The following is a 23971-nucleotide window of genomic DNA, read 5'->3' as shown; positions in this document are numbered from 1 at the left end:
ACCGTCCTCCATGAACTTGTTCCAGCATGGATCCTTTCCACAGGGTATGGTCCTTCAGTACCAGACTGCTCCAGTTGGTCCCCCACAGGGTCACAAGTCCTGCCTGAAAACCTTTTTCAGTGCAGGCTCTCCATGTGGTCACAGCCTCCTTCATGCATATCCATCTGCTCTGTTGTGGGGTCCCCCACAGGCTTTGGGTGTGTATCTGCTTCACTGTTAACCTCCATGGACTTCAGGAGGACAGCCTGCGTCTCCATGGTCTTCACCATGGGCTGCAGGGGTATCTGTGTTCCAGCACCTGGAGCACCTCCTCCCCCTCCTTCACTGAACTTGGTGTCTGCAGAGCTATTTCTCTCACATATTCTAACTCATCTCTTTTTCTGGTTGCTGTTGTCCCACAGTTTTTTTTTCCCCTTCTTAAATATGTTATCACAGATGTGCTACCACAGTCACTGATTGGCTCAGCCAACCCTGTCCACCCCCCTGCTACCAAGACCTTGCTACATAAAATCAATACACTCTTCTCATCCTTTTTTTTTATTTTCTGTGAACAGCTACTCATTTCCTTTCTAACACTGATCTATCAAGAAAATCTATGGGATGGTCTTTACTCCCCACTTCTCTTGCATTTTCATGATGTATGTTATATGGAAAGGTTGTGAAACCAGCAGTCCTGTATCTAATACAAGAACATATGATAGTGGTTTGGAATTAATATTGTTTTCTTGAGATGACAGGTTTTTCCAGATTAAAAAAAAATAAAATTGCAAGAGGTTTGTACTGTTTTCTAATGAGACTGTCTTGGTTGTAGAAATTGATAGAATTATGAATTGGGAATTAGGTTCTTGATAGAACCCAATTAGCCTAAGCTTATAGAGAAAGGAATATTACAGCTTTATATCCTCACTGGGGTGGAAGTTTATCTCAAGATTGCATGTTCAGTCTATTCTGACCTCTTTAAAAAACACTGTGAGGATATACATCTTTGAGAAGACCTTCTAAGCATACAAGTAGGTGGTAAGACAGGAGGAAACTACCTAATTGTGTACTGCAAATACGGCTTATTTCTATTCTTATGCATAGTAGGATCCATCAAGTCCAGTAAATGCCTAATTGCACCTACCAACTTAGGAAAAAAATAATTTAATTATTCTGTTATGGTAACAAGAATTGTAGGAAATTATACCTTTTCTATATCTTTAAAGACACTGCTAAAATGTAAAGTTATGTGTGCCTGGATAGGATTCTGATATCTGCATGATAAATTACTTAGGTTCATAGCAAATTTGGGACAAAGTATTCTGGATTAGGTGAAATTAATGTACTATAATCTCATACTATAATATTCTCTTTGGCTTTAGTCTGAGAATAATGCTGATAACACACCAATGTTTTAGCTGTTGCTCATTAGCACTTAACCTGATCAAGGACCTCTAGAGCCTTATGCTCTGCCAGTGAGGAAGCACAAGAAGCCAGGAGGGAGCAGAGATAGGACACCTGCTGTGGAAAAAATGTCCAGGGAGTTCCAGCAACTGAAACAGGATATATCCAGCTCCCCACTTAAACAGACCAACGTGTCAGCTATTAACAGTTGCTCGAGAGGGAAGGTATAGAAGGTATATACCACAGGGTACCTGTGGTTTTACCATCAGCATCATGTAGAAGACATGGCAAAAGCACCCCATTGTGAATGGTCCAGAGGCTCCATGAATCTCAGGAGAGGGTACTTCAAAGACCCAAAAGGGTACCAATGGGTTTTTGGTATTGCTGCCTTGGAGATGGAGGAAATTATGCAGCTGTCTACCTTGCCTGGTCTCTCAGAAGATCCTTCTGTTGTGGGGCTGCTGAAGGTCAAAGAACATGTACCAACCGTAACCACAACAGTGTACCGGGGGAAATATCGCAACAACCGAGACTCCCTGATTGCCATCCATAAGGTGATCTGTTGATTAGAGAGCCAAGGAGTGATCAGCAGGACCCACTCACCCTTTAATAGCCCCATATGGCCGTTGTGAAAGTCTAATGGAGAGGGGTGACTAACAGTAGATTATCGTGGCCTAAATGAGGTCACACCACAAGTGAGTGTTGCCTTGCCAGACATGCTCAAACTTCAATATGAACTGGAGTCAAAGGCAGCCAAGTGGGATGCCACAATTGCTATTGCCAATGCATTTTTCTCAATTCCTTTGGCAGCAGAGTGCAGGCCACTGTTTTCACTTGGAGAGGTATCCAATGCACCTGTAATCAACTGCCCCAGGGTTGGAAACACAGCCCTACCATCTGCCATGGATTGATCCAGACTGCACTGGAACAGGGGCAAGCTCCAGAACACCTGCAATACATTGACGGCATTATCGTGTGGGGCAATACAGCAGAGGAATTTTTTGAGAAAGGGAATAAAAATCCAAATCCTCGTGAAAGCTGGTTTTGCCATTAGATAGAGTAAGGTTAATGGACCTGCACAGGAGATAATTTTTTGGGAATAACATGTAGGGATGGACATTGTCAGACCCCACAGATGTGAACATCAAAAAAATAACAGCAATGTTTCCACCATCTAATAGGAAAGAAACACAAGCTTTCTTAAATGTTGTGCGGTTCTTGAGAATGCACATCCCAAACTAAAGTCTGATTGTAAGCCCTCTCTATCACGTGACCCAGAAGAAGAACAATTTCAATTGGGGCCCTGAGGAACAACAAGCCTTTGAATAAATCAAACAGGCTGTGAAGATGGGGGAGTCTGGTGTGTACTTCAAGGGAATTTAATTTCCGGTGAAATCAGCCAGCGAATTCAATGAAGTCTGTGGAGGGTGGAGTATAGATGCTCTCATGACCATCTATTGTGGTTTAAGCTCAGCTGGTAACTCAGTACCAGGCAGTTGCTTGCTCACACCCCCTTTTCTTCCCTCCCTGGGCGGGATGGGGAGGAGAATCAAAAGAATGTAAACCCCACAGATTGAGATAAGAACAGTTTAACAATGAACAGCAGTGTCCAGTGGACAACAAACAGGAAAGTCCAGAGGATGGCCATGAGGATGATAAGGGGGCTGAAGCACCTCCTGTCTGAAGACAGGCTGAGAAAGTTGGGGCTGTTCAGCCTGGAGAAGGCTGTGTGGAGACCTCATAGCAGCCTTCCAGTATCTGAAGGATGCCTACGAGGATGTTGGAGAAGGACTATTCATCAGGGACTGTAGTGATAGGACAAGGGGTAATGGCTTCAAACTAGGACAGGGGAAGTTCAGGTTTGATATAAGGAAGTAGTTCTGTGAGGGTGGTAAGGCAGTGGAACTGGTTGCCCAAGGAGTTTGTGAATGCTCCATCCCTAGCAGTGTTCAAGGCCAGGTTGGACAGAGACTTGGGTGACATGGTCTAGGGTTAGGTGTCCCTGCCCATAGGAGGGGGATTGGAACTAGATGCTCTTAAGGTCCTTTCCAACCCTAAGTATTTGGTTCTGCGATTCTATGCACAATGCAATTGCCACCCACTGACTGATACCCAGCCTGACTCAAGCAGTAATCAGTCCCTTCCAGGTAACTTCCCCCACTTTATATACTGGGCATGACATGCTGTGGCATGGAATACCCCTTTGGCTTGTTTGGGTCAGGTGTCCTGTCTCTGATCCCTCACAGCTTCTTGTGCCCCTCCTCACTGGCAGAGCATGAGACTGAAAAGTCCTTGATCAGGGTAAGCATTACTTAGCAACAACTAAACCGTTGGTGTGTTATCAGCATTATTCTCAGACCAAATCCAAAACATAGCACTGCACTAGCTACTAGGAAGAAAACTAACTCTATCCCAGCTGAAACCAGGACAAGATATTAGGAAGAAATTCTTTACTGTGGGGGATGTGAATCACTGGAACAATTTGCCCAGGGAAGTTGTGGCTGCCCCATCTGTGAAAGTGTTCAAGGCCAGGTTAGATGGTGCTTTGAGCAGCCTGGTGTAGTGGAAGGTTTCCCTGCCCATGGCAGGGGGGTTGGAACTAGATGAGATTTTAAGGTCCCTTCCAACTCAAAATGGTTCTATCATTCTATTGTAAAATGTTGCTTACTTCATTATAGATATCAGATGCTAAGTAAGGGGGTTTCTCAACCTTGCAAGGTGTGTCTTCTCAAGGGAGGGGGGTCACAGCTGTGCAGCCTGCTGCTTTATAGGAGACCTCAATGGGCCTGTGTCTGGGAACTACACCTATTTAGTGTGAAGTGATTGACTCATAGGCAAACCTTTTGATGTACGTCCAGCTGTGGCAGTTTTGTCTGGTCCCATCTTAGGCTGCTACTTTTATCTCATGATAAGGCATGGCCTAGACTACTTGATTCCTGAGAAGATATGGCCTAGCACAATTCTCAAGGTTTGCACAGCAGGGTTGATTTCAGTCAGGCCTACTTGTCTGTGATGCGTGAACCAAAGTACTTTCCACTTGGAGTGGATGCATCCATCATACACTCTCAGATGAGAGATGTTCCATAGAAAATTGCTATCTATTTATGGATTGAACTAGTAGTTGATGAGCTTCAGTACCTCATAGCTATTGCCTGTATCCCTGATGCATCATCTGACTTGATCAAGAAGTCCCCCTGTTCTCCAGTGAAAAGTTTTCATATGACCTTGAGATTGTGGTTTACCCCCAGCCAGCAACTAAACCCCAACAGATACTAGAGCAGTGATTTTCCTTGATGGATGCTCGGAACAATGTAGATATATTACAGCTGCAGATATATTTCAGCTGCTCCAGCCAACAAGCCGGCTTCATTTGGAGCTCGGCTCAGATGCCTCTATACAAATGCCCGTAGCATGGGGAACAAACAAGAGGAGTTACAGAGGAATTAGAGATGTGTGCACGTCTGCGGGGGTATGATATAATAGTCATAACAGAAACATGGTGGGATGGCTCCTATGACTGGAGTGTTGGAATGGAAGGTTACAGGCTCTTTAGAAAAGACAGGCCCGGCAGGTGGGGAGGAGGAGTTGCCCTTTATGTTAGGGATAGGCTGGAGAGTATGGAACTCTGTCTGGGGACAGGTGAGCAGTTTACAGAGAGTTTGTGGGTCAGGGTTAAAGGGAAAACAGCCGTGGGAGACATTACTGTGGGGATCTGTTACAGGCCTCCTGATCAAGGAGAACCTGTGGATGAAGCACTCTACAGACAGATAGGAAAAGCCTCACGCTCGCAGGCCCTTGTACTCATGGGGGATTTCAACCACCCTGACATCTGTTGGAATGACGGCACTGCACGGCACAAGCAGTCCAGGAGGTTCCTCGATTGTGTGGAAAACAACTTCCTTCTGCAAGTAATAGAGGAGCCGACAAGGAGAGGTGCCATGCTTGACCTTGTGCTCACCAACAGGGAAGGGCTTGTTGAGAATGTGGTGCTCCAGGGCAGCCTTGGATGCAGCGATCACAAGATGGTCGAATTTGAGATCCCCAGGACAGTGAGAAGAACGTGTAGCAAGCTCACTTGCTACAAAGAGCAGACTTTGGCCTCTTCAGGAGCCTGCTTAGTAAGGTTCCATGGGATATAGCCCTGGAGGGCAGGGGGGGCCAAGACTCTTGGTTGATATTCAGGGATCACCTGCTGCAAGCTCAGGAGTGCTGCGTCCCAACTAGAAGGAAGTGCAGCAGGAGGGCCAGGAGACCTCCTTGGATGGATAAGGAGCTGCTGAGGAAAATTCAAAGGAAAAAAGAGGCTTATAAAAAATGGAAGCAAGGACAGGCGGCCTGGGTAGAGTACAGGGATGTTGTCCGGGAAGCTAGGGACCAGGTTAGGAAGGCTAAGGCCCAGTTAGAATTAAACTTGGACAGGGATGTTAAGGATAACAGGAAGGGATTCTACAGGTACGTAGCAAACAAAAAACAGACTAGGGACAAAATAGGCCCCCTGAGGAAGCTTTCGGGAGAACTGGCTACACAGGATTTGGAGAAGGCTGAGGTTCTGAATGACTTCTTTGCCTCGGTCTTCACTGGCAAAGGCTCTGACTGCACCACCCAGGTCTTAGAAAGTAGATGCAGGGACTGTGAGAATGAAGACCTTGGGCCCACTGTAGGAGAGGATCTGGTTCGAGACCATCTTAAAAATCTGAACGCACACAAGTCCATGGGACCTGATGAAATCCACCCGCGGGTCCTGAAGGAGGTGGCGAATGAAGTTGCTAAGCCACTGGCCATCATATTTGAAAAATCACGGCAGTCAGGTGAAGTTCCCGACGACTGGAAAAAGGGAAATATAACCCCCATTTTCAAGAAGGGGAAAATGGAAGACCCGGGGAATTACAGACCAGTCAGTCTCACCTCTGTGCCTGGCAAAATCTTGGAGCACATTCTCCTGGAAGGCATGCTAAGGCACATGAAAAACAGCAAGGTGCTTGGTGACAGCCAGCATGGCTTCAGTAAGGGGAAATCCTGCCTGACCAATTTGGTGGCCTTCTATGATGGGGCTACAGAACTGATGGACAAGGGTAGAGCAGCTGACGTCATCTACCTGGACTTGTGCAAAGTCTTGTTTAACATCTTCGTCGCTGACATGGACAGTGAGATTGAGTGCGCCCTCAGCAATTTTGCCGATGACACCTAGCTGTGTGGTCCGGTTGATATGCTGGAGGGAAGGGATGCCATCCAGAGGGACCTTGACACTCTTGTAAGGTGGGCTGATGCCAACCTTATGAAGTTCAACCATGACAAGTGGAAGGTCCTACACCTGGGTTGGAGCAATCCCAGGCACAGCTACAGACTGGGCAAAGAAGAGATTCAGAGCGGCCCTGCAGAGAAGGACTTGGAGGGGTGCTGGTCGATGAGAAAATGAGCATGAGCCGGCAGTGTGCACTTGCAGCCCAGGAAGCCAACCGTATCCTGGGCTGCATCAAAAGGAGCGGGACCAACAGGTTGAAGGAGGTGATCCTGCCCCTCTATTCTGCTCTTGTGAGACCTCACCTGGAGTATTGTGTGCAGTTCTGGTGTCCTCAACATAAAAAGGACATGGAACTGTTGGAACAAGTCCAGAGGAGGGCCGCCAGGATGATCAGGGGCCTGGAGCACCTGTCGTATGAAGATAGGCTGAGGAAGTTGGGGCTGTTCAGCCTGGAGAAGAGAAGGCTGCGTGGAGACGTCATAGCAGCCTTCCAGTACCTGAAGGGGGCCTATAGGGATGCTGGGGAGGGACTCTTCATCAGGAACTGTGGTGACAGGACAAGGGGTAATGGGTTAAAACTTAAACAGTGGAAGTTTAGATTGGATATTAGGAGAAAATTCTTTCCTGTTAGGGTGGTGAGGCACTGGAATGGGTTGCCCAGGGAGGTTGTGAATGCTCCATCCCTGGCAGTGTTCAAGGCCAGGTTGGATGAAGCCTTGGACGACATGGTTTAGTGTGAGGTGTCCCTGCCCGTGGCAGGGGGGTTGAAACTAGATGATCTTGAGGTCCTTTCCAACCCTAACTATTCTTTGATTCTATGATTCTATGCCTTTTGGTGGTTGGTTTTTCTTGCAGTTCCTGTAATCTAGCTTCTAGTCTCCAGGTAGGTTTACCATCCCATTTCACACAGATGGAACCACAGGGTGGCATGTGGTGTGTGCCACTGGTAACCCTCTCCTTTGAATGGAAAGTCTGACTCTTAATAGTCAAGACATTGGTCAGTATGAGTAATGAAGTCCTATCCTTATTTGGTGTCTGGGACAACTGTTGGAACAGTTTCTCCACAGCTGGGATGCTGGCCTGTAGGGAGGAAGCAAGATTCTCTTCAAGTTCTGTGTTATCTGGCCAATCCATCCACATTTGGTGCTTCCATGTCCCTCCAGCTCATTATCACCAGGGTGTTGGCGTATGATATTGGTGCACTTGATATAAACTTTTGCCACATGGACTGCATGCATTGGATGTCATCTGGGTTTTTGGATACCTGCTATTGATTGTCTCTGTAATGGCTAATTCCCTCAGATACTGGATGCCTCTCTCAGTGGTGGTCCACTTGTTTCAGGAATTTGCAAGACCTTCCTTAAAGGGATACCTTCACACTTGACAGGAGTTGCCTCCAAAGGCTGAGGACTCCTGCCCATTTTCCAATCCCTTTGTCAGTGGCCTTAATCACTATCAAGGGATTCCAGTTGAATGGCTTCCTTACCCTCTAATTCCTGACTGTTGGCCCCAGTATCTCAGCACTGGAGCAACCAGCTGATAATTTGCTTGCCTGGTTGACAGTTTTGCATATCTCATGCTTCACTTAAGGATAGGGATCAGGTGGTTTCTGTCTCCTTTATGACTTCAGTCCATTCCCCCTCCTGCTCTTGTGACTGCTCTGCTGCAGAACAGGTTGCCTCTTTTGATTCTTTCTTCTGCTCCCTCTTAGAAGCTTCATCCCTTACTAAATGAGTTGATTTCTGCTTCCATTGTTTCTTTTTAATTATGGAAGTGGCTGGGTTTCTGGTTTAGCCACAGTATCTATTGGTATGTTTTCAGATCTAGAGACCTTTCTTTCTCCTTGATGGTGCTGAATAGTACAGAGCAGTGTTTGGTAGGTGCAGGCCAGGCCCCAGCACAGTGCGATGTGTCTCTCTGGAATAGCCAGAGCATCCTTTTTTTCAAATATTCTATTTCTTCATCAGGATCTGGGAGTGAAGTCCCAGACCACTGGAGATGACAACCTTTCTAAACCTGCCAATGTTCTCCCACATGCCTTGACACCCATAACCAGACTGCCTCGGGGGCCTGGGTGATATTCCTAAATAGTTGGTTAAACTTGGAAAAAGCCAAAACAGTATTCCAAGGAAATGCCACATTTTGGTTTCCCAAGGATGTTCAAGACACTGAAGAGTTATTGTAACAAGGGAGAAAACATCATGGAAGAAGGTGGCGAGAGTGCCATTCTGTATTTACTCAACTAAAAAACCTTTCAGAGGAAGTGTCTTCATGAGATGGTTCCTGAAGTACAGTAATGGCATTAGTACAGAGCCCAAATACCAGATAAAGCTCAAAGACAGTGTTTTAGTAATAAATCTCCCAGGCAAAACACTGCTAAGCACTGCAGAGCACAGAAAACTGAAAAAGCCAAACCCAGTCTTGTACAGCAAAAATGAGAGCACAGCGCAGATCGGAGAAACTAATGATGAGAATAGATAAATCAGTATTGTGACCAGCAATTGTGGTGGTGTATCCCTCTTCCCCTTTCCTGAAACTCTCTGCTTCCCCAGGAATTCTTGTTAGGCCCCAGCCTTTGCACTGGTGCAAGGAGCTGGATGACTGAGAGCTCCTTGGCTGTACCAAGAACTATGGTTGTCTGGCAAAGGTGGGGAGCATCACACAGAGGTCTGGAATGTTGGGTACTATCTGACTGAACTAGAAGCTCTGTTGGGGTGATCAGTCATTCAATGACAACCTGGAACATAAGTGTTGTGCAACTGCTAGAACCAACACAGAACTGAGGCCAGCATGGAAATTCACTGATAACTAAAGCAAATCATCTTATGACCCTGTAAATAGTGGTCACAAGAGAGAGACCCTCTGTGCTCTCCTGGACCTCAGCAGGCTGCGACAGGGTATCTCCCTCAGTGGGATGCCTCTCAGAGTACATAAAATCTCAAGTTTATGAAATAGGAGGACCGTTTACCTGTTACTTCTGCTCACTAATAGTCAAGACTGTTGAGGAATGCTGAGAAAACTGATGTGAATATTTTCACTGAACCTGAGGGAATTTTTTACCAGGATCCTTTTTTATATAAATATTTATATACAAATGTATGTACATGTATATATGTCTCTGTGTGTGTGTTGGTTTAGGCACTTGATGACTTAGGAACCTTGCGCTTTCAAGCCCTTGTCCACGTGTAGGGCTTCAACCACCCTGATATCTGTTGGAGGGATGGCATGGCTGAACCCAGGGCAGTCAGGAAAGATAAGGCCCAGACAGAACTGAGTCTGGCTAGGGATGTCAAGGGTAATAGGAAGGGCTTCTATAGGTATGTCACAAACAAAAGTCAGACTAGGGATAATGTGGGCCCTCTCCAGAAGCAATCGGGAGACCTGGCTACCCTGGATTTGGAGAAGACTGAGGTTCTCAATGACTTCCTTGCCTCCGGTTTCACTGGCAAGTGCTCTGACCACGCCACTCAAGTCTTCGAAGGCAGATTCAGGGACTGTGAGAATGAAGACCTTAGGCCCGCTGTTGGAGAGAATCAGGTTTGAGATCATCTTAGGAACTTGAATGTGCACAAGTCCATGGGATGTGATGAAATTCATCCACGGGTCCTGAGGGAGCTGGTGGATGAAGTTGCTAAGCCACTGTCCATTATATTTTAAAAAATCATGGCAGTCAAGTGAAGTTCCCGATGACTGGAAAAAGGGAAATATAACCCTGTCAGGGTCCGATTGGAGAAACCCCCAGTGCCAGACCCTGTTTCAATTTGTGATCCCAAGAGTGAAATTAAGACACAAATGAGGTTAAGTACCGTAATCGATTAGTAAGTTTATTACTAATTACAAAAAGACAGTTATTATAAAAAAGGGAAATTATTGTAATAAAGGGGATAGCGATAGGACAGATTGGAAAAAAGTTAGAAAATGAAGCAAGGATTCGGGGTGCAGAGAAAGAGAGAGATAGTCATCACCGTGGATCAAGAGGTGTCCCAGGGATCCGTTATCGTCATTGTTGGCGGTGGGAGTTCTTCAGGGTTCATAGTTGGTACCAGAGCAGAGTGTCCCCCAAGAGTCTGTTGGAGGTAGGTGTCCTCGTGGAGGCGTTCTTCTGGAGTCTTCCCCTTGAAGGTACCCATTTTGGGGATGTCTTACTCCCCCTTTTATAATGAGTTTGGGGGAGTACCTATGTTCTTCATGTCATCTCTTCCTGCTGGACCAGTTTCAATGGTCTTGCAGCCAGCTTTTCAACTGCCTGTCTGCAGCAATTCCTGGGATAATGGACAGCAATTCCTCACACCAGTCCTCCAGGTAATGGACAGAAGAGCCTTAGCTCTTTTCCATTCAACCCTCAGGCAATGGATAGGGGAGTCCCAGTTCAGCTTCTCACTCCCTTCTCCCAGGCAATGGACAGAAGAGTCTTATCTCAACTCCTCCCACCCATCTCTGAGACAATGGTGGAGTCCCATTCCAGTACCTCACACCAGTCTTCCAGGCAATGGTTGGAAGAGTCTTAGCTCTTTCCCACTCATCCCTCAGTCAGTGAACAGTGAAGTCCCATCTCAGCTTCTCATCTCATCTCATCTCAGTCCCATCTCATGCTAATCTTTGAGACAAAGGACAGTGGAGTCTGATTTCAGATCAGTCTCTCACAAACCCCCATTTTCAAGAGGAGGAAAATGGAAGACCCAGGAAACTACAGACCAGTATCAACTCTTTGCCTGGCAGGATCATGGAGCAGATTCTCCTGGAGAGCATGCTAAGGGACATGAAAAACAACGAGGTGGTTGGTAACAGCCAACATGGCTTCACTAAGGGGAAATCTTGCCTAATTTGGTGCCTTCTATAATGGGGCTACAGAACTGATGGATAGGGGCAAAGCAGTTGACATCATATACCTGTATGCAAGGCATTTGACACTGCCCTGCACGACATCCTTGTCTAAACTGGAGAGACATAAATTTAATGGATGGACCACCAGGTGAATAAAGAATTGGCTGGATGGCCACATGCAGATTGTTGCTGTACACTGCTCAGTGTCCATGTGGAGGCTGGTGAAGAGTGGTGTCCCTCAGGGGTTGGTGTTGGGACTGATCCTGTTCAACATCTTTGTTGGTGACATAGTGGTATTGAGTGTGCCCTCAGCACGTTTGCCGACAACACTAAACTGTGTGGCTCAGTTGGCACACTGGAGGGAAGGGTTGCCATCTAGAGGGACCTTGACACGCTTGAGAGGTGGGCCAAGGAAGTTCAGCAATGCAAAGTGCAAGATCCTACACCTGGGTCAGGACAATCCCAGGAACAGATACAGGTTGGACGGAGAAGTTATTCAGAGTAGCCCTGCAGAGAAAGACTTGGGGGTGCTGGTTGATGAAAAACTTAACGTGAGCCAGCAGTGTGCGCTCACAGCCCAGAAAGCCAACTGTATACTGGGCTGCAACAAGAGAAGTGTGACCAGCAGGTCGAAGGAGGTGATCCTGCTGCTCTACTCTGCTCTCGTGAGACCCCACTCGGGGTACTGTGTGCAGTTCTGGTGTCCCCAATGTAAGAAGGACATGGAGCTTTTGGAGCAAATCCAAAGGAGTGCCATGAGGATGACAAGGGGCCTGGAGCACTTCTCATACAAAGACAGCATGAGAAAATTGGGTCTGTTTATCCTGAAGAAGGGGGCCTACGAGGATGCCAGAGAGGGACTCTTCATCAGGGACTGTAGTGATAGGACAGGGGGCCATGGGTTAAAACTTAAACAGGAAGTTCAGGTTACATATAAGCAAGAAGTTCTTTACTGTGAAGGTTGTGAGGCACTGGAACAGGTTCCCCAAAGAAGTGGTAAATGCTCCATCCCTGGCAGTGAGATTGGACAGGGCCTTGGGTGACATGGTCTAGTGGGAGGTGTCCCTGCCCTTGGCCAGGGGTTGGAACTAGATGATCATAAGGTTCTTTCCAACCCAAACCATTCTATGATTATATGATTGCAAGTGTGTGTATATTAGCTTTAATAATCAAGTGGTGTTAGAAATCTTGCAATTCACCTTAAACCTGCAAGCTGATGCTAAATGACACTTGTAGCCTTTTAGATGAATACCATTGTTGTAGCCTGAGATTAAGTCTAGATCCAGCTGCACCTGGGTTCCATCAGGAGTTTAGAGAGCAAGGGGATCTAGTCTGAACCTTGTGACTCAATGGGAGGGACGTCCTCATCCTTTGTACCTTTGATCTAAGGGGGCTGGAGCACCTCCTGTATGAAGACAGGCTGAGAAATTTGGGGCTGTTCAGCCTGGAGAAGAGAAGGCTGCGTGGAGACCTCATAGCAGCCTTCCAGTATCTGAAGGGGGCCTAGAAGGATGCTGGAGAAGGACTCTTCATTAAGGGCTGTAGTGATAGGACAAGGGGTAACAGGTTCAAACTTAAACAGGGAAAGTTTAGGTTAGATATAAGGAAGAAGTTCTTTACTGTGAGGGTGGTGAGGCACTGGAATGGGTTGCCCAAGGAAGTTGTGAATGCTCCATCCCTGGCAGTGTTCAAGGTCAGGTTGGACAGAGCCTTGGGTGAGATGGTTTAGTGTGAAGTGTCCCATTCCATGGCAGGGGGGTCGGAACTAGATGATCTTAAGGTCCTTTCCAACCCTTACTATTTTATGATTTTATGATCTTTTGCTCAATTTTACCATGATTTTCCTTTGTATGCTTCATCCATTTAATAAGTAATAAACTTTGCCATTGAATTCCCTCGGTGGAATGGGGGAAGAATTGGAAAGGTAAAAATGAGAAAGAAACTCTTGGCTTGAGATAAAGAAAGTTTAATATTTAGAAAGTTTTTTTTTTTTTTAATTGTAAGGGAAAAAACCCAAGCACCAACCAACAGAGAGGAAAAGAAAACCCAAGAAAGACAAATAATTCAAATGAAAGCAATTGCTCACCATCAACCAACTGATGCCCAGCCACTCTCTGAACACTGTCACCACCTGGCAACTTCCACCCCCAGTTTATTGCTGAGCACAATTTTGTATGGTCTGAAATATCCCTTTGGTCAGTTGAGGTCAGCTGTCCCAGCTGTTTCCCCTCCCAACTTCTTGTGCATCTCTGAACTACTTGCTGGCAGGGCAGTGTGAAGACCAAAAAAGGCCTTGATGCTGTGTCAGCACTGTTCAGCAATAAATAAAACATCAGTGTGTTCTCAACACTATTTTTAGCCCAGTTTGAAAACATAGCACCATAGGAGCTACTATGAAGAAATTTAACTCTATACCGGCCAAAACCAGTAAACCTGAGTCTGGGATTACGCTTAAGGACAGCTTTTACTAACCTTCCAGTAATGAAACTACCTTGGGCGTTTTAATGCTTTGTATTTATGTTCTTATTGTAGTTAACTGCATGTCTTTTCAATGAACTATTCTGTATCTTCTTTTTAGCACTTATCTGCATATGCAAAGACCTAAATAGTAGATATGCACAGACTTTATTATACAAATATAGGTTTTGATTAAAGTAGCATTTTCTTAGGCTATTAAGAGAATCTCTGATTGTTTTTACTTGTGTTTAATATTTGATCCCTCTTGATTTCTCAGAAGAATTTTACTATCTTTTAATGTTATTGTAGTGTTTTTTGTTTTATGTGTCCATAGCACACTTTAAAGTATCTATTAGATTCTAAATGTAAATTGAAGAAAGATAAATGTTCATCTATCATATCTACTTAAACTGTGTGAAAAATGCATGTGGTGTGCTTGGGATACCAATAAATGTATCTTTCATCTTCAGATTTCCTCAAATGTTTTGCTGAAATTATGCTCAAGAATTCATTGTGTTCATTAAACTTTGTATTGTGATTGTACTTCTAACATAAATCTTATTGAAACTCTTCAGTTTCCTTAAAGGAGATATGTTTATTGTCCATAATGAATTGGAAGATGGCTGGATGTGGGTTACAAATCTACGGACAGATGAGCAAGGTCTTATTGTAGAAGATCTGATAGAAGAAGTGGTAAGTAATTTTATATTCAGTTCTGTTGTAGAACTGAGATTTTTTTGGTTTTATTTATTTTGTGTGTGTATAAGTTGACATTAAAATAAACCCAAACTAGTGGCATTTAACTGCCTGACTTTATGTACTTTTCTAAACCTTCCTGCAGTAATTGAATCTGTCACTTTTTAAATAGCTTAACAAACCTCTAAGTCTAATTCAGTATCCAAATGAAGTACTTATTCACATTATCCAAGCAAGTTCATGTGCCAATGAATGATACTGTGAACTTATTAGGCAGTTCCCTAAACTCACTAGTTTTGATAAAGAACTTGCTAGTCATTCAATTGTATTCTTGCTATGAATCATTCATAAATGCATAGACTGAAATTTTGCACCGTGGTATGTCTGTTGGTTTGATTTTTTAATTTTTTTTTAAGGCCCAAGTGTGGGTTAAAAAGTCTACTGATGACTTAATTATACCTAGAAGGGCTTATGCTAAGTCAGGAAGCTAACCAGGTGACCTAAAGGTAATTGAATTACTGCAGGAAAGAGATGGTTTAATGGACAGAAACACCCACCCCATCCTCCCACATTCTTTTTGTAAAGAAGTTCACCATTGCTTTGGAGTCTTGATGATGTTTGTTTTACAGCATAGATATATATATTATTGATTTCTATATTAACGGTTGAAGTTCAGTAAAGTTGAGGTTTAAGTTACTACATGTAAAGAAGGACTTAAAGAGTGACAGAAACAATCTTTTGAAATAAAGTGTTATGGCTGAATTTCCACTTAGTGAATGAAGTTGAAAAACTCTTTATGTGAAATGTGCAATAAGCCATCTAGTTAAAAAATGTCTTGGACTTATTAATGCTGTTTATTTCTACAGAAGGTCTTAATCTATGAAGTTAACTTTTCTAAACTCAAGCATACTGTTGTCATATCCTTAATATGTTAATTCTCCTATTAGGTAAGAGAAGAAGATCCACATGAAGGCAAAATGTAAGGATTTTTGTTTTGTTATTAAAAGCAAATCATAAAATAACTGTAAACTTTAGCAATGAGATTGGGAAGGTGAACCAAAACCGTGTGTACTTGTTTTTTATCTTAAGACTTTTCTTCTATACCAGCTGTTGAAGATACATAGGTAATTGACATGAAGTCTTGCATTAGTTATACCTAATGTTAATGGATTTTGCAGTGATAAAATCTTGGATGAGTCTCTCTGTGATCACTTTACCTAGAATATGTACAATGGAGCATGTGGTGTTTTCTGATTTGTGGGGGTTTTTATACATATACGATTTGCCTTAGAGGTCTGGTCAACTCTAAATGCATTAGAGGAATTATAGCATAATAGTAACACTTTCTCTATATTAGCCTTATGTGCTAACACTTAAAGCAAAAACCAGGAGACTGTAGAAGAATCTGTTTGCAGTGAATTCCAACTTGTTAAATATTAAAAAATCCAAAGCCTAATATTATCTACAATGAACAATGAATTGATATTGCACAAAACTATTGATTGTTATACTGTTTTCAGTAGTTGAGTAGCAAATGAAAGTTACAGAAAATTTCTAGTAGCTGGATAACTTCATCTGTCCTCTATTTGCTTGCTATAATCTCAGCTGCTGCTTCCTGTATTTATTGCCCAGTTTGCAGTTTCCAAAGGACTGATGATTGGAGAAGGCATTTCTTGTGTTGGTGTGGTGGTTTGGTTTTTTTTGTTTGTTTGTGGGTTGGGTTTGTTTGGGTTTTTTTGCCTTTTTTCTTTGTTTGTGGGGTTTTGGGTTGGTTTTTTTTTTTGTTTTTGTTTTTTTGGCATAGCAGCATAACAGTAGTAGGGATGCCTTCAAATACAGGATTTTTTTTTTTTTTTTTTAAACGAAGTAGTTTATAGCAGATTCTTACAGCTTTGACACTCAGTCCAGTTACTCATGCTACTCAGAGGATTCCAGGGGAGTCAGGGATTTCTGTGAATATTCAAATAGCCAGAGACTGTCCTGTAAAGGTAATATAGAAAGCAAATTAGAACTAGTGCTCTTTTTTGATGCATAGATGAGGCTTTATTTTACACACTTAAATGTCTGCGTGCACAGTCTGCAATCAAAAGCCGTGTTTCTAGTTTTCCTGTAAAGGACAGGATGAACTCTTAAGATGTAGCATGTGATGTGCCACATGTAAACATACAATGTCAAGCTGTTTCCTGTAATCATAGGTATCAGGTTGATACTGGACAGATTGCTGTATTATTTTAGGATGCTCTGATGCAGGACTCTGTGGAAGATGCAAGGTGTGAGATTAAAGCAATTCATATTCAGTAGTCTAACAAAGCTAGGTTTTATTTCCTTAGCTTCTAGCAAAATTTAATTTTATTTATTTCATACAGTATTTAGTTTCTATTAATCTCTTTGGGCTTTGTATTTCACACTTCAAATAAATTGCTATCTGAGACTGACTTCAAATATGCCTGTCAAATTATCTAGCATTTAAACAGTGCCTTTTCATCTCTAAACACATTTGGATTTGAACGTCTACTATGTGTTGGACACTTGTATTGAAATGAGGTAGTTTATATAGCTGTAGATATTATTTTTTCATTCTATTGGTAGAAAAACAGAATCACTGAGTAACATAAAAGTTGCTTATATAATCTATATGTGCTAGACTTTTTAAATAAAGATTAATTCATAGGTGCCAGATATTAGTTCATAAGTGTCAGAACCTTAGATGTCACAACAACTAAAAAAGAGAAATGATAGTCTTGCTTTCTAATTTTTCCTCTTTATCTTTAAGATGGTTCCATGGGAAGATCTCCAAACAAGAGGCTTACAATTTGCTGATGACAGGTACTTGTATTTCACATGGAAATACAGTGATAGTGGAATGACACAAAGCAATCGTGTTTATAACAGACTGCAGCAAACCCTGTTTTTCCTGTATAAACATGTGAACATCAGACCTGTAGTTGCTACTACATTGGAAAAAATCCTCATGGCTGAACACTGAGTATTTTTTTTATGTTCTCAAGTACAGTTAGTTTCATAATTCTAATTGAAATAGTTAAATATTTTTTATTTTTGTAATGTAAATTAAAAATATCTTGGGCTTCATCAAAAAGCTGAGGAGAAAATACTGTTATGTACTTATAGGAGAATATATTATAAACTTTTTAGGCTCCTCATTTTTAAAATGAAAACATCAAGATTTATGACTCATACTTTTAAATAACAGACCTTAAATATGAGAACAAAAGTGTTTTGGATTTTTTTTTAAACATTGTCAAACTTACACCCCCATATGCTCTTGTAAAGAGGTGGCAGAAGTGGGGATAGGTTGTCAGCTACAGCCAAATGATTTTGCATTAACTGGCAGTTTAGTACTACTTCATCCTATTTGGGTGAAGAACAGAGATCACTGTTGAAACTTAAATCAGACTTTCCTTTAAGTGTGCAATTCTTGTTAATTTGTAGAGAAAGAGCTTTGATAAGAGCTCATAAATGACACAGAAGTAACAGTGAATAACACTGTATTATGATATCTTTTCAGTTGGTCAGGTGTGCAGTTTTCTTGTGAGGCCTTCAGATAATACACCTGGTGATTATTCACTTTATTTTCGGACCTGTGAAAATATTCAGCGTTTTAAAATATGTCCAACATCAAGCAATCAGTTTATGATAGGAGGCAGATATTATAATAGGTAAGTTTTAATAGTTGTGTGCATTTTATACTTCTGTAAAGAATTTGTATAACATATTACTGATAACTTACTAATATGATCATAAGATTTCAGTATTTCTTAAGAATATGCTAAGAGTTTTAACTAACTTGCCCAGTAGTTAGTTGTAACTAAGCACCTTCTGAAAGCCTTCAAAAGCTTAAGTGTAACTTGTTTCTTTTGAAGTAGTTTTTTCCTTCTGTAAATGATTTTCTTTACCCTATAAATTGGGTTATGATATGTAATTAGGAGAATTTTTCATTCTCTTGGAAGCTACTATTTATAATAGGGAGTTTTGTGTATATTAAAATGTTCATTTTATTGGAGACATTCAGTAGGGATTTTAAAGTATAAATAATAGAAATGGGTATTGACAAGAAAGGGAAAAATTACCTTCATTATTGAAAAGCATCATTAAATTAATTCCTTAAAACATGTGAATGATACTTTGGTCAGAAGTGCAGGTCACTTCATTTAGAGTGATGAAATTTGGGATGGGTTTGTTTTGCCACAGGTATAAAAATATGGTAATATGTACAAAAAGAAATAATAAGATATAAGTTTCCACTTTCATGGGAGAAGCTATGAATACAGTTCCATCCTTGAATCAGTGACAGCTCTATGAATAAGATTATCAAGACTTCTCAGTAGTGAAAACTCACCATTCTTTTTTAATTGAGGCCATTGCCTGTCACATAATCAGAAATTTTCCAGATTTGTTCACCTAAATCCAGGGCATCATCTCTCACTTCTAGCTTGGCTTCTGGGTGAGTAGAGATCCAGCAGCTGGTGTCTGTGAAAATGTCAAGGTGTCTCCTAAGAAGTTCAGTGGACTTCATATGATTTCAAATGACAGATGGTTTGAGACTAAGCAATTGGAACCTTATTAATTTATGTATATCCCACACACAGGCTGCTTGAGTACTTTCTACATTAATCAGTCTGGCCTCCAGACATCCTTACTGATAATCAAGTTAGTTGCAGTGTCAGCCTTTGATGAAGGTAAATCCTCTTTTGCCCATTATCATGTTACATGGCTATTAGGAAGATGATAAGGTAAAAGCCCACACCCTATGTGATGTCAAACTAATTAGCAAATTAGCAGAAGTCTTATTAGTCTCAAATGGCTTTGCAACATTAGATAGTATCACTCCAGAAGCTTACTGCAATAAGTTATTATTTCAGGAAATTAATTTCCTTCCATGGTATTTATTTGTGTGTATATATAAAATACATTTACCTAGAGAAGAGTCTTTCCTTGGCATTGCATGGAAAACAAAATTAAAAGATTAAGCATCACTAAGTTAGGATAATATGCTTTTAGAGGTTTGGGTTTTTTTTAATATTTTGGTATTTGTTTCCCAAGATACTGCTCAATGAAAGAGAGCTTCTTGGCTTTGAAAGACATCTAGTTTTAGTTGAACGTTTCAGGGAATTGCTAATATACTCTTAGGCAAAAATTCTGTCCAAGTTAGCATTTACTGAAAGTTGATAAACTTCTTGGAAGTTCAAACAGTATATAATACAAGATAATTATGCAAAATGAACGTGGTAACTACCTCAAAATATTTACCATAAGATATACTGCAGAAGGCAATAAATAAAAAACAGGAAAAAAGGAATTATATTCTATGGGCTTTTTAATTCTTGTACTGGTCTATTTGTTATGGACACTGGAAGATGGAAGTCTTCAAATATATGAAGACTGAAGTGAATTGTTTTATGGAACAATCAGACGTGGCTGAAACGCATCAAATGGCATTGAATCCAAAACAAAAACATAGGAAGTATGAATTAATGCAAGATAAAGAAATGATCTATGAGTATTTCTTGAGTGTCGTGGTTTAAGCCCAGCCAGCAACCCAGAACCACGCAGCCGCTTGCTCACTCCCCCCCCTTCCCCCCCTGCTCCCGGAGGGATGGGGAGGAGAATCGAAAGAATGTAACTCCCACGGGTTGAGATAAGAACAGTCCAGTAACTAAGCTATAACACAAAACCACTACTGCTACCACCGATAATAAAGATAAGGGAAATAAGAAGGGAAGAGAATACAACCACTCACTACCCACCAATACTCAGCCCGACCGAGCAGTGAACTTGCCCTTCTGGGTAACTCTCAATTTACATCCTGGGCAGGATGTGCTGTGGTATGGAATACCTCTGGCTAGTTTGGGTCAGGTGTCCTGTCTCTGCTTCCTCCTGACTTCCCCTCCTCCCTGGCAGATCATGAGACTCAGAAAGTCCTTGGTGAGTGTAAACATTACTTAGCAACAACTAAAAACATTGGTGTTATCAGCGTTGTTCCCAGGCTGAAAGTCAAAACCACAGCACTGCACCAGCTACTAAGGAGAAAAATGACTGCTACTGCTGAACCCTGGGCATTGGGCAGAGAGATCACCTGTTTTTCTTCTTTTTAACTTACCTAAAAATGTAGTTTGTCTTCAAGGTGAAAAACTAGAGATTGAAGAAGTGCTGCTTTTTTAAATGGATCTGTTACACTTTTTTAATTGATTCTTTTAATAAGCTATTTCTTTAAGTGATTTGAAGGTTTCTTTTTTAAATGCAATACTAGTAGTAGACTGGAACTTTAGAGAAAGTCATCCTTGGTAATAGTGTTGTTTCTCCTAATATTCTTCTCTTTCTGTTTTAGTTATTTTAAGTGGGATTAAATAATGTATAAAATAAAGCTGATCTGTTATTTGTTTGCAGTGTATTGATTGAAGTTAGTCACATAAATTATAGACCAAGATTTTCCTTAAAAAAAAAAAAAAAAAGAGCCTGAAGAATAGTAAGGAAACACTTCTTTGATACAGCACAATATACAGTTGGCTTTCTGGGCTACCAGCGCACACTGCCAGCAAATGTTAAGTTTCTCATCAAGCAGCACCCTCAAGTCCTCCTCTGCAGGACTACTCTGAACCACTTCTCCATGCAATCTGTAGCTGTGCCTGGGATTGCCCTGACCCAGGTGTAGGACCTTGCACTTTGCATTTTTGAACTTCATTGGCCCACCTCTCAAGTGTGTCAAGGTCCCTCTGGATTGCATCCCTTCACTCCAGCGTATCAACCAAACTGCACAGCTTAGTATCTTCGGCAAACTTGCTGAGATCACAAGCAATCACACTGTCCACGTTACCGGAAAATATGTTGAACAAGATTGGTCCCACTGCCAAATCCTGAGGGACACCACTCATTACTCGTTTCCATTAGGAAATTGAGCCACCAGGTGGTCCATCCATCAAATTTATATCTTTCCAGTTTAAACAAGGATGTCATGCAGGACAGCATTGAATGCTTTGCACAAGTCCAGGTAGATGACATCAACTGCTTCGCCATAATCCATCAGTTCTGTAGCCCCATCATAAAAGGCCACCAAATTGGTCAGGAAGTTTTTCCCCTTACTGAAGCCATGTTGGCTGTCACCAAGCACCTCATCTTTTTTCATGTACCTTAACATGCTTTCCAGGAGAACCTGCTCCAAGATTTTGCCAGGCACAGATGTGAGACTGACTGGTCTGTAGTTCTCTGGGTCTTCCATTTTCCCCTTCTTGAAAATGGTTGTTATATTTCCCTTTTTCCAGTCGTCGGGAACTTCACCTGACTGCCATGATTTTTCAAATGCGATGGCCAGTGGCTTAGCAACTTCATTTGCCAGCTCCTTCAGGACCCGTGGATGGATTTCATCAGGTCCCACGGACTTGTGCACGTTCAGATTTTGAAGATGGTCTTGAACCAGATCCTCTCCTACAGTGGGCCTAAGGTCTTCATTCTCACAGTCCCTGCATCTACCTTCCAAGACTTGGGCGGTGTGGTCAGAGCACTTGCCAGTGAAACCGGCGTCAAGGAAGTAATTGAGAACCTCAGCCTTCTCCAAATCCGGGGTAGCCAGCTCTCCCGATTGCTTCTGGAGAGGGTCCACATTATCCCTAGTCTGTCTTTTATTTGTGACATACCTATAGAAACCCTTCCTGTAGGCTTCCTGACCTTCCTGCCCCATTTGCTTCGTGTTGGGATGCAACACTCCTGAGCTTGAAGGAGCTGATCATTGAATATCAGCCAGCAGTCTTGGTCCCTCCTTACCTCTAGGGCTTTATCCCATGGAACCTTACTGAGCAGGTTCCTGAAGAGGCCAAAGTCTGATCTCTTGAAGTCCAGGACAGCAAGCTTGCTGTGTGCCCTTGTCACTGCCCTAAGCATCTCTAAGTCCACCATCTCATGATCACTGCAGCCAAAGCTGCCTTGGAGGGTCATATTCCTCACCTTCTCCTCCCTGTTGGTGAGCATGAGGTCAATCATGGCACCTCTCCTTGTTGGCTCTTTTATCACTTGCGTGAGGAAGTTGTCTTCCACGCAATCGAGGAACCTCCTGGATTGCTTGTGCCGGGCCATACCATCTCTCGAACATATATCCAGGTGGTTAAAGTCCCCCATGAGGACAAGGGCCTGCAAGTGTGAGGCTGCTCCTATCTGTCTATAGAGAGCTTCATCCACAGAGTCCCCCTGATCATATGGCCTGTAGCAGAACCCCACCCTCTGTAGACAGATAGGTGCAGCCTTGCATTCACAAGCCCTTGTCCTCATTGGGGACTTCAACCACCCTGATATCCGATGGAGGGTCCACACAGCAGAGCACAGGCAATCCAGGTGGTTCCTGGAATATGTTGATGATAACCTCCTTCATCAAGCAATACAGGAACCAACTAGGAGCAGGGCTATGCTAGACCTTGTTCTCCCAAAAAAGGAGGGGCCAGTGGAGAATGTTAAGCTTCAGGGCAGCCTTGGCTATAGTAACCACAAAACAGGCGAGTTTGAGATCCTTAGGGCGGCAAGGAGGGCGCACAGCAGTCTCACTACTTTGAACTTCAGGAGAGTGGACCTAGAAAGCTGGTTAATATTCAAGGTTCCCCTCCTGCAAGCTCAGGCGCAATGCATCCCAAGAAAGAGAAGTCAGACAAGAATGTCAGGAGGCCTGCGGAGAACTTGGGGGTGTTGGTCTATGAGAAACTGAACATGAACCAGCAGTGTGCGCTCGCAGCCCAGAAAGCCAACCATATCCTGGGATGCATCAAAAGAAGCATGACCAACAGGTCGAAGGAGGTATTCTTATCCCTCTACTCTGCTCTTGTGAGACCCCACTTGGAGTATTGTATACAGTTCTGGTGTCCTCAACATAAGAAGGGCATGGAGCCGCTGGAACAAGTCCAGAGGAGGGCCATGAGGATGGTAGGGGGGCTGGAACACATCCCATATGAAGATAGGCTGAGAAAGTTGGGGCTGTTCAGCCTGGAGAAGAGAAGGCTTCATGGAGACCTCATAGCAGCCTTCCAGTGTCTGAAGGGGGCCTAGAAGGGTGCTGGGGATGGACTCTTCATTAGGGCCTGTAGTGATAGGACAAGGGGTAACAGGTTCGAACTTAAACAGGGGAAGTTTAGATTGGATATAAGGAAGAAGTTCTTTATTGTTAGGGTGGTAAGACACTGGAACAGGTTGCCCAGGGATGTTGTGAATGCTCCATCCTCGGTGGTGTTCAAGGCCCGGTTGGACAGAGTCTTAGGTGACATGGTTTAGTGTGTGGTGTCCCTGCCAATGGCAGGGGGTTGGAACTAGATGATCTTAAGGTCCTTTCCAGCACTAACTATTCTATGGTTTTATGATAGGCTGAGCAATAGGGGC

General features: G+C 42.9%; 1 protein-coding gene across 7 annotated transcripts in view; it reads left to right on the top strand.

Moving 5' to 3' along the window:
* LOC136004421 (ras GTPase-activating protein 1) overlaps positions 1-23971 on the top strand; it is a 144374-nt gene that overhangs the window by 45573 nt on the left and 74830 nt on the right. For all 7 annotated transcript variants that reach the window (XM_065660904.1, XM_065660903.1, XM_065660906.1 and 4 more), the window contains 4 exons: positions 14482-14599; positions 15550-15581; positions 17376-17428; positions 18129-18279. In XM_065660904.1, coding sequence (XP_065516976.1) covers positions 14482-14599; positions 15550-15581; positions 17376-17428; positions 18129-18279 — 354 coding nt within the window. The remainder of the gene's footprint in view (positions 1-14481; positions 14600-15549; positions 15582-17375; positions 17429-18128; positions 18280-23971) is intronic.

This window comes from Lathamus discolor, chromosome W (genome assembly GCF_037157495.1).
Source record: "Lathamus discolor isolate bLatDis1 chromosome W, bLatDis1.hap1, whole genome shotgun sequence".
In the NCBI taxonomy this organism is placed as follows: domain Eukaryota; kingdom Metazoa; phylum Chordata; class Aves; order Psittaciformes; family Psittacidae; genus Lathamus; species Lathamus discolor.
Note: the sequence above shows the minus strand (reverse complement) of the source record. Positions and strands in the feature narration are given on the sequence as shown.